General features: G+C 40.8%; 2 protein-coding genes across 2 annotated transcripts in view; one reads left to right on the top strand and one right to left on the bottom strand.

The window, feature by feature from the left end:
- Positions 1 to 7707, bottom strand: part of tep1 (telomerase-associated protein 1) — a 39465-nt gene extending 31758 nt beyond the window's left edge. Inside the window, exons 1-11 of the mRNA XM_005729162.2 lie at positions 7357 to 7707; positions 6107 to 6645; positions 5814 to 5996; positions 5587 to 5736; positions 3476 to 3640; positions 3253 to 3390; positions 2896 to 2967; positions 1494 to 1606; positions 849 to 1006; positions 393 to 502; positions 191 to 269 (exon numbers count right to left, since the gene is read on the bottom strand). Coding sequence (XP_005729219.1) covers positions 191 to 269; positions 393 to 502; positions 849 to 1006; positions 1494 to 1606; positions 2896 to 2967; positions 3253 to 3390; positions 3476 to 3640; positions 5587 to 5736; positions 5814 to 5996; positions 6107 to 6643 — 1705 coding nt within the window. The 5' untranslated portion in view covers positions 6644 to 6645; positions 7357 to 7707. The remainder of the gene's footprint in view (positions 1 to 190; positions 270 to 392; positions 503 to 848; positions 1007 to 1493; positions 1607 to 2895; positions 2968 to 3252; positions 3391 to 3475; positions 3641 to 5586; positions 5737 to 5813; positions 5997 to 6106; positions 6646 to 7356) is intronic.
- A 42-nt stretch (positions 7708 to 7749) lies between these two features.
- Positions 7750 to 11155, top strand: part of LOC102193163 (E3 ubiquitin-protein ligase znrf1) — a 15555-nt gene continuing 12149 nt past the window's right edge. Inside the window, exons 1-3 of the mRNA XM_005728987.2 lie at positions 7750 to 8576; positions 9882 to 9977; positions 10362 to 10467. Coding sequence (XP_005729044.1) covers positions 8054 to 8576; positions 9882 to 9977; positions 10362 to 10467 — 725 coding nt within the window. The 5' untranslated portion in view covers positions 7750 to 8053. The remainder of the gene's footprint in view (positions 8577 to 9881; positions 9978 to 10361; positions 10468 to 11155) is intronic.

Raw genomic sequence — 11155 nt, 5'->3', positions numbered from 1 at the left:
AAAAATATCCCAAATATCCCAGCTGTGACTGTAGGGTCACCCCGCCTCCCCTCACATTACACCCAATATTTGATCCAAATTATACATTCCAATGAATCATCTAAATTTAAATAGCCTATTTGATGTAATATAGACTAATATTGATTTAATAATGAATATGGAATGTTTTTTGCACTATAGTGCATCTCACCCATAGCGTAGAGCTCCATGATGACTTTGTAGGCAGCAAGGAATCTAAAAGGAAACTGTCGGCTCTGAATAACTGCTTTCTGTGAACAAATTACAAACAGTTACGGAGAACCTGATGAGCTAATTTCAACAGCAAAACAATTTCACTCATCTTTTACTCGCTTTTTATATGCTTTAAAATAAAGATTTATAGTGTGTTTCACCTCATTGGTCAGTCTGCTGAGGATCTTGTTGTGATGAGCCTCACTGATGCCCTTAGTAATCATGTTCCTCAGATTTCTCAGCATGGCCATGAATGGAAGAGACTTGGTGTCTGCGAAGGGGAGACATTATCTGTCTGTGTGTGTGTGTAATCATGTTTATCTTTGAGTATTTGCAGGTTATGTATACACGCATGCTCTGTCTACTTTAAAGTCTGCTGTACTAAATATTAAATAACTAATTTAAACATAAAATTCATTGATGTGTTGTAAAGAGTGATTGAGGGCTTTTAACTTGAAGGAATGAAACATACTGAACACACAGAGGGAAAGATGATGCATTTTTTTTCCTATCATCATGTGCTTGGTAAAGTGATTCAGTGGTTGCACTGCTGTGGTCAACAAGCCCGTGCACGTTGTTCAGTTCAATAGAAAGCCTAAGCTTTTTGTTTTTCAGACCTATGAGCTTCTCCCAGGTGGCGGCCTTGTTGCCCTCCATACTGAGCAGCCGTTCCCACGTCTGCGGCTCCTTAAGTTTCATTCGCTGCCCAGCTCTCTCCCTGTCCCACACGCCTTTCATTCCACTGTGTGTGAATGCCTTCACATCAGCTGGATACCTGATGACAACAAAAAACACTGCATTTTTATATGCACCTGATTTCTACCTTCATTTCTCTAAAGAATAAATATCAAAGAGGGTCAAAACAGGAACTCCAACAAAAATGTGCTGCATTTTACAAAGAATTGAGTACAAATTCATTTCTCTGAGACATACCAGCTATCTTATAAATTAGAAAGGATAATGCACCTCGAGTGCAAAAAAAAGAAAACACTGCATACATTTATATTTTTAGCGAGACTTTAACTTCCTATCTCCAGCATTTATAGCCAGTACAGAAAGATTTTAATAAATGGTTCTCGAACAGATATGATGACAAGCATCTGTAAACATACAACTAAACAGAAACAAGGTGTCAATCACCAGAAAAAAATTAGGACTTGTGGACGAAGCATAATTAAACAGCATGAGAATTACATGTTTTTTTATGTGCTTATGCAACGTGAAAGGAAACAAACTCTGAAGCACAATTCTGCAGGTCTTACTTTTTCCCCAGAATGGCCATAACGTGTTCAGCCGGTTCTTTGATGTGAAGCCTCTTGATCATCTTCTTTATGCTGAACTCGCTCTGCTTCTTATCCACCACCTTTAACTGCAACTGCATCCAATCACAGACACAAATAAAGCAGCCATAGCCGACGTTTAAACAAGAGTAGAAAAACGGCTTTTCAAGAGAACAAAAGCAATATTAAAATGATGAATGAGTCATTCATTTTTTCAGTTGTTTAGCAGGAACTTTTTCAACTCAATCTGCACTAAATGATCTCACAATCTTGTCCTTTCTTTTTATATTTTAGCACTTTTCCCTTTAGGTCAGAAAAGAGTTTGCTTAATCTATGAGATCCATTACGTTTATGATTAAGCCCATTGCACAGAAGCTTGCAGCAGGAGGTGCACATCCAACTGTGCTCAGCAAAGATGTGTAGAAAATTGACATAAACAGCAAAATATAATTATTTACACGACAAAACGAAACACACATTTTAGTTTAGTTTTCACTCATAAAATCATAAAGGTGCACACTACTGGAAGGCTAGAAGCTGCAATTTCTTAGTAGTTAGCAGATTTTCATGATAAGAACAACTCATACTCTCTCTGAAACAAGTTGTTTTAGCTCTTCTCATTTTAAGTCAACTTTTTCCTGATTGGTCGTTTGTCAAAAACTGGTTTGAACAGCAGGTGTGTGGAGCTTCTGTGCTCAAGGCAAAAGGCGGTACAACTGCGTGCTAGCAAGCAAGTAATATGCCTATTACAGTAATTGGTAACATGAATCATTGTGTGATGCTCAAGATGATTTTCACTTTAAAATAACTCCATGGAAATTCTAAAGAGTTACGGCCCACCGTAGTGTTCCTCTCACTGGATTGTGTTTGGGGGGTTTGGTTGAAGCATGACTCATAAGAATGGATAATTGGTTGGTTTAGGTAGGAAGAGTGAGCCACCGGCACAGGAGAGACAGAAATATGGATTAAGTAACTTTTCCCCTTGTGCTAGTTTATTTTCTAGTGAATGAATGAATCTGTATTTTGTTTTAATTAATTGTTTTATACACACAAAACTCCATATACATATTTCTATATATACAGTTACTCTTGAAAAAGCAGGATGTTGTCTCCTCAAAAGTGTAGCCTTTTCTGCTAGTCACTGGAGCACAAGCACTATGACTTAAATATAAAACATTAAGAGAAAATAAAGTTCTGGGCCTCACTAATTAGTAAAGCCTGCTTATAGCCTTGTATATATGACAGGAAATAAGAACCAGCATAATAGGTCTATTTTAAGAAAGCACTTCATTAAACAGTAACTAAAAAAAAAAATAGAAAGACAGAAAGGAACTGAAAGGAAGTGCCTTATTTAGTGACACAACAGTAAAGTGTATTGACTTACAAAGTTCTTTAGAATTGATGCATTTGATCTGACCAAGTCCGCCCACTCCTTGATCTGTTTATCGGTTGGCTTCTGGAAGTCACAGATGCCATAATATGTGTGGTCAGATACAGATATTTAAAGCATGTATGTTTAAGAAGTGAATTTAGAGTCAGCTACACAAACACAGAAGCCACAAGCAGTTTTTTCTGGTTGAGTCAGAACTCAGTAAAAACAATAAAAGCAAAGTGTTCATCTCTAGTACTAACGTTTTTTCCCCACTAAAGAGGTGGTGAAATTAGTATTACTTGGTTAGGCCTTAATTTCCACATTGAGACCTTAAAAGTTTAGGAGAGAACATAATCACTGAATGTGTACCTTTGCTTTGCGCTTGTTGCGGTTGTGCTTACAGCGGTGCTTGCGTGTGTTGTATTTGGCCAGCTGATACTCGCTGAACTGCTTGAACTTGTCAGCCATCGCCTTCTTCAGGCACATCGGCAGAGAGCGGCTGAAGCACTGGAAACATCAGATTGTAGTGTGAAGACAGACTTGGTACATCCAGATCGTCCAGACCGTACAACAGATAATCATTATGACTTACTGTACTGTAGATTCTGACTATTTCCAGCCAATCAGACGGCAGCTGTACAGCAGCACAGAAGTATCTGCGGACATGTGGCTTGGTGGGCGGCAGGTTGGCAGCCAGAGCCAATAAGAAGTTCGCAGTGATCCGAATATTTAGCTTCTGTCGAGTGTAAAGTGCCACCTAGATTGGCGCAGACAGACCATATAATATATGATATACATGATTATGGCCCTGCTGTGTACCATTCATTAGCTGTGCTTACTCTCATGACGCACCACTTTAAATTGGTTATTTGAGAATACCTGATGTGTGTGCATCAGGGCTGAAAAATTAAGCAAACACCAAAGTGGAAACCCCCCCAAAACTGCAGTTCCCTCAATGAGCGCTTCAGCCTGGCTCCAGAAGCAATTCACTCTCACTAAAAATGCTCAACTATTAGCATTAAAAAGTAGGTTCTGGTCTCTATGAGTAATTTCCTTCTTCATAACAACTCTAAGAGGGGTGATATTTTTGTTGCTGTTGTTTTATAACTCACTCACTTTGATAGAGTTAGGGACGTGGCTAATTTAATCGGCAGACAGCTAAAACTGATTGTGCTATCCCTGACCTCTGATATGAGTGATTAAACTGGATTTTCTACTGTTTTTACCCTGTTGGACCCTTTGGGAATTTTTTTTATGGCTTATCTGATTAAAACACAACATGTGTTCAGTGGGTTCATAGTTCATCTTGAAGATATATTGGTAAGACTTACAGTTAGGTATGCAAACATAGACAGCTATAGCTGACTGCCATCTTCTAAGTCTTATCTCTGCTAACTTGAGCCACTGAACTGGACTGCTCTACCATGTTTTGCTGCTGGAACTTTGAGCATTGTTAATCACATTATCTCACTAATAATACAGCTTGTTCAGCAAAGCTGAAAGGAGAAGAAGTGGTCAAGGTAGATGAGTTTAAATACCTGACTTTAACCATCCAAAGCAATGTACAGTGCACAAGAGAGGTGAAGAAGAGAGTGCAGGCAGTGTGCAGTAGGTGGAGAGATGAGTGTTAGGAGTCGTTTGTGTCAATAGGATAGCAGCAAGAGTTAAAGGTAAGATTTATAAGATGGCAGTGAGACCCACTATGATGTATGGTTTGGAGTCTGTGCCACTGACAAAAAGACAGGAGGAGTGCCCGGGATGGACAGGATTAGAGATGAGTATATCAGCTGAGCTAAGCAATTTGGAGACAAAGTTAGAGAAGCAAAGCTGAGATAGTCTGGATGTGAAGAAGAAGGATAGCAGATACAGTGTACCAAGGATGTGCAATAAGCAGCTGCCGTAAGATTTGTGAATGACGTGAAGCAGGACATGCAGGACATGGGCTGGTGTGACTGAGGGGGATGCTAGAGACAGGGTGAGATGGAGGCAGATGATCTGGTGTAGGAGGAGGATATTTCTGTTTCAGTTTTGATCAGTCTGATTTTAGCATCTGAATGCTAACAGTATAGTCTTATCTGTACAGTTTTTGGATAAAGCTTGCAAACCAGGTTGTTACCTTTAGTTGGTAATTCAATGCTCTATCCTGTTGTCCAAATGGGATCATTTCTGGCTCTAAATAGTTAGCATGCGTACAGTGAAATAGTCTATGAAAATATTCTGAACATCCAAGAAAGTAAAGCTCTTGTTACATGTTGGGCACACCTTAATGCAAACTGACAATTTGCATGTTGGAAGCTGTGTGACCTTGTGATAAACCATGTTATTTTTTTATCTTGGGTTGAACTAAAGACATTCGTAAATTCAACCAACAATACAGGCTTGTGGGAATTAATTGGTCTGGAAAGTCTTTGCAGATCTCCTCATGACCTACATGAGGAGACTGTAAAAGAGTTAGCTAATTTGCATGTAGCTAGTAATGCACTCATTTATAACAACACATTTGTGCAGGCAATATTTTCCTGAAACAGAGCAATAATTTAATATTGCCTGTGATATATACAGTCATAGTAGATTTATCCCGTTGTCACATGGTGTTGAGTGTTTATCTGTTTTGTTTTGTTTTAATTTGCTTTTCTACCACATTGACATGATAATGGAGTCCTGGTGGAGTTAAAATATTAAAAATTTAGTTCCCATGCATACCTTCAGAAGAAACTGTGGGTCATAGGCAGAAATATCCTTTGCCAGGTTTGTGATTCTGGTCCAAACACTGTCCTCTGAGTCCCAGTCCTTCTGGCCTGGAGCTGTGCTCTCATTGACCAGAGAGCAACACACAATGTTCAAGAGGAAATACTGAAGGACAGACAAAGACAAGGAGTCACTTTAATCAGCACCCAGGAGTTCAACACAAATAAATTATTCTCTATAACCTTTTTGTCTTTCAGCTCCTCTTCGGCCTTCTCGTTTCCTCTTTCGACCTCTCCAAATTCCTCCTGTCTGACAACCTCGGTTTGTTCAAATTCTTGTTCCATCAACTCTGTTTCCAGTACAGGCAAGTCCATAGTTTTCTCAGCATCAATTTCGTCAGCCTCATTATCTTCATCCTCAGAAATCTGCTTGTGCAGAACAAATTAAATTACAAATGACATGCAACAAAAGTTTTAATAAAATTTGATGTGTTATGATTTTATGTTTAAAGAGGAATGAGGAATATTTCATGTACCACACTTGTTTCTTCAAAACTGAAAGGCATCACTTCAGATATCTCATATCTATCATCTGGATCCCCTCCATCATTCCTTTTCTCTTCTTTACTCATGAGATGATGGTGGAAGAATGAAGGAGTTTGAGCAAAGTTAGTGAGTAGAGCACCACTGGCCAGGGATGTGGGGAGCAAAGAGTCATTAGGGACTGAGGAGGTCAAGGAAAAAGAATGATGAGATAAGTTACTGTCTAGGAGCTTGTTCTGGGTGCTTAGGAGGGGAGAAGTGAAGGAGGCTGCGAAGGAAGAGGTGGAGAGAAGGGAGGATGAGGTGGAAGATAGTTTGGAGGGTTGGAGAGAGGAGCAAGAGGAAGGCTGTGCTGCAAAATCTATGAGTGGGGAGGAAAGCTGGGGCATTATTGTGGAGGTTTGAGCTAAGAACTTATTCTCCAGACTTGGGGGAGAATAATTTGAAGTCAAACTTCTCCCACATGTTGCCTGCTGCTGCTTCTGCACTCCTGGGGCCAGGCTTGCTGACTGCAAAGTCAGAGCACTCATCTGCAAAAAAAGAGAGATCAGAATGTCAAAAGCCACTCCTCTCCTCTCAGTCACAAGCCATATAATCCTAGAAAGCACAGTGTATTGAGTGGCAGGATTCCTTCTACTGTTTGAACAAGCACTGTTTTATTGTATCTAAGGGCGTGAACCATATTACAGGAACAAAGTCTAAAAACATGATGCCCAACAGACTGTAGATAGTGTCGGTGGGAAACATACAGAATAATGCATGAATAACATACAGAAATGTGAACAAATATAAATATGTCAAATATAAATACAAATATAAAGGGGCCTTGAAGCAGACCGCAAACACAGCTCGAAACTAAAGTAAAACTTGCTAAACTGACACATAATTGGGACTACGACGTTTAAACTTGGTGCGGGGATCTCCAGAGTTTGTTTTGGATAAAAAAAACAAAACAAAACAAAAACAACAACTCATGTTATGTCATCGATTTGACAATTATCCATATATAAAGAACAAGAATAAGGGCAGTAAAATCAGCCACCAAAGTCAGAAATAAAACAAACACTGATATAAGTTATAGGGAAAGAACATTAGCTGCAATGAATGAACTGCCAAATGCAAACACAGCACAACATTTGCAGCTGAATTCAATATGGGAGCAAATGTTTCGTTCTTTGCAGTGACTCAAGTTTTCATAGGCGTGGTTAGCTACAAGGACGATTGCTAGACACAGGAAACTCACCGCAAAACCCACAATTTCAACTCCGTGGGTAGAGAGTTTGATATACAACGTTTCCGTCAGACGTTATTTTCTGTTTCGAAGCCCCTTCAAGTCAAGAGTAACCACTGATTTCCTGTAAACGGCTGTCATACAAACACCTGTCCTGTCAGCCGGCTATCAAAAGACCAGTGATTGGTCAGAATACTGTGTTCGTAATACGATTTTTTTTTTTTACCGTAATACCGGACATATGGGTGTCGACCAGAAAAGAACAACTGTCACGCGCAATAAATTCAGATATATTTATTTGAAAAAGATAACAATCTTAGATAAACATATAACACCATAAAACATATCTAAGCTGTTTAATGTTCAAATAATAAAGTCATTATGGATGATGAAGTTACCGTAAATGCCGGACTGAGGCACAAAGAGGAAACGCAAACGCTCTATTTCCGCTGCAGCAGCCAGAACGGGTACATCAAAAAAGAAAGGAAAATGTGGATAGTGAGGACGAACTGAGGCCGGAGGAGACACGTCGAACTTCAACTACTCCTTTCACAAGGCCACGTTACTGGGCAGTTGGGATTATTTAAACTGTCCATCCGAGTATTTTACCATATTACGGGTCGTTTCGAAGTTAATCCGTCCACCTCGTTCTGTGGTAGTTTGTTTTGAGGAAGCAGCGCGGCTAGCCAGCTCAATTAGCCTACCAGAGATGGGGACGAGAACGAGTCGCCTACACGAAGACACGGTTTCCTCAGCTTTCGGGAAAGATGGGACAAAGCGGGATTCCTGTCGGCGACATCGCTGCACGAGGCCCACCAGCCTCGTTGTCGACTTTTCGGTGAGCTTCGATGACACTGAGGCTAACCGAAGCCGATCGGAGGAGGGTAGTGACTCGGACCCGGGGCAGCTCGGAGCGAGCGCGGACGGCAGCCCTGCTGACCACCACAGCATCCCCTCTAGCATTGGCCAGGCGTCACCCGGGGACGACGACAACAGCGAGGGGAAACCCGAGGAAGACGGCAATGTTAGTCCAGAGGCTCCCGTCGACGCAGAACACCAGCAGGTTGAGGAGACAGGCCGCACACCACACCGCACCTTTTCCGAGCGGCTGCCCGGGAATCGGCACTCTGCCACCCGTGTTGGCGCAAGGTCCGCCCGTGTTCGAAGCACACACCAGCGGCCGGTGTCAGAGGCTTGGATCGGCCTTTACCGTTTGAACAATCGCCACGGCAGTAAGTTAACATCTAAACAGCACCAGATAGATATGTATATATATATTTTTTAAATACAATCTGTAGCATTTGCGCCACATAAATGACATTTCCTTAGTAACGGGGCTGGTCTGCACCAGTAATTGTGGTTTGGCTCGTTTTTAGATGCCAGGAACGCTTGCATACAGCTAGGCGTTTTTCCACAGAAGCTACATAAAATCCATGGATGTGTTGGAGCTTGAAGATGACGGGAAAAGATTGCGCAATACCTGAGGAGAAGGGGGGGAAATGTGGGGGTTGACTGTGCTTTCATTAGACAGCTGATGTTAATCTGAAGTCAGACAAAATAATAACACAGGGCTATTAAAACCTTGACTAAGAGAAAAATGCAACTGTTGCATCCTTAAGTAAAAGACATGGTTTTTTTTTTTATATAACAACATCATAAATGCCACAGTGCAACCCTCAATCAAGCCAGTCTGGAATGAAATGGATTTGCTGAGGAATTTACATTCTTGGACAGATAATCTTTTTTTTTTTCTCCCCCTGCTCGCATGCTGACTAAAATAATCAGAGGACCTATTGTATGAAGCAGACCTGTGGCATAAAACTGGAAGTGATGATATACAAGTCCATTCAGTTCACAAGGCCTGCTGACAGTGGCTGTCCGTGGTAAATCCTGCAGCATGAAAGTCTTAAGCAACAAACTGCCTTTTTTTTTTTTCTTTAAAAAAAGAACTTGCATTAAAATTGGAACATTAGTGTGCAGAGGAAGCCAAAAAAAATTGCACTTGTCTCGGCCTGCATTAGATAATCAGATGAATAGAGATGGTGGAGATGTGACGGCAAGCGTGACATTTTGAGCCAACACAGAGCAGTGTGGTGGATTTCCCAGGCCAGCCCTCTAGCAAGTGTAGGGAAATGGGTCACAACTGCACATGCCTGCTCACTGCTGGCAGCGAATCATAGATGGAGGAGGCAAATGTAGGGCAGCGAGGCACTGTTTCTGCCTGGCTGTCGTATCTACGAATGGCTCGAGCAGTGGCCATCCCTCAAGACTGAGTCAGTGTTTTGAGCAGTGAGTACAGTCAAATAACGCTATTTCAGGTCAGTTACACTCAGGGCAACGTCTTTCTCACCATCTCAGGCATGGGAACGCCTCATTTAGCATGTGTGTTTCAGGCTGCTCTTTGGTTTGCGGTTTCAGCTTGTGCAACCTAGATGTCCAAACACAGCACTTGTGCTCAGAGCGCATCATCTATCATTTACATCGCGCTGTGACACACCGTGTTAATCTTGGGTCTGTTGTGTCTGTGCCCTCTACAGATATCCGCTGTCCTTTCTGCTCAAAGCCTTTCCCGGGGGGTCGGATTGAGGATCACCTGTTGAGTTGCCTCACATCTCCTCCTCTACCTTACAACAGTAAGTATCGTGCCACTAAAATACTCCTACAGCTGTGTTTATTAAAAGGCTGGTGACTTAATGTCAGGGTTTTTTCCTATGCATAAAAAAAAAACACATTCTGGCACTCATCAAAGTGCCCTTTGTGATCTTCTCTTCTGGAAAGTTCAAAGTCTCTGACAAAAATATGAGCAACACTTTATTTTTAAGTAGGCTTTAATTTAATCAAGTCAAAAAAGAAACTTTTGTTCATCAAACTGAACATAATAAGAGGAACATTCAGACTTCTGTAGACTCATTGCCTTTGCTATATATGGACTGGTTACATGCATTGCCATTCCCCAGAGGGCCATTTTTAGCCTGGAAAAACCCTGATTGTTGATTTGTGTGTTTGTGCATTTACAGCGGATGTGCTCAGTAAAGACAGTGGAGAGTGTTCCATCTGTTTGGAGGATTTGGTACAGGGAGAGACCATCGCCAGACTGGCCTGCCTTTGCGTCTACCACAAGAGGTATGAATGGAATTAAAATAAAATGTAGGGCAGATAAGCTTGTTTCTTCGCTTGGGACAAAACGTGACATTAAAAGTAAACTCACTGGGCAAATGTGGTGGTTTCCAGAGCTGACATCTATCTGAAACAAGGATGCAAAAGTTGTTCTGTACTAGTGTGTATCGTATATAGAGCTACACTTTTCTGAGAATTACAGATCGGTTGCTCATGTCCCAGATAACATGTGCCAGACTCAACTCTGTAATTCCATCTAAAGTGATGGAATTGGGAAGCCTTGTTTTGAAATTTGAGATAAAATGGATTAAAGCCAAACATGTGTTCACATTATTTTGACTTATTATTATGCTCATTTCCTGCTGTATGTATTTAATTTATTTAAACTTTGGCCACGTTTAATAAGAGCATCCTCCATTATAAATATGTGACAGAAAAAAAGGGAAGACTTTAAATATTTTTTCAGTAAGAGCTTTAACAACTGTGAAAACACATGCAGGATTATTGCATTTTAATTTGACAGATGTGAGCACAGTGTTTTTTAAGTGGCAATGACATTTCTAGGAAAAAACTAACTGACTATCAACTTTCATAATGTGTTTCAGCCCATTTGACATTTTTAAAACGTGCTGTAATGCTCAACGCTTTATTTTTTTGTAACTTCCAAGGAATTAATGACATTTCTAGGAGATTT

The sequence above is a fragment of the Pundamilia nyererei genome, unplaced genomic scaffold (genome assembly GCF_000239375.1).
Source record: "Pundamilia nyererei isolate P.nyererei 1_Seehausen unplaced genomic scaffold, PunNye1.0 scaffold00031, whole genome shotgun sequence".
NCBI classification, from domain to species: domain Eukaryota; kingdom Metazoa; phylum Chordata; class Actinopteri; order Cichliformes; family Cichlidae; genus Pundamilia; species Pundamilia nyererei.
This window is presented reverse-complemented; position numbering and strand designations above follow the sequence as displayed.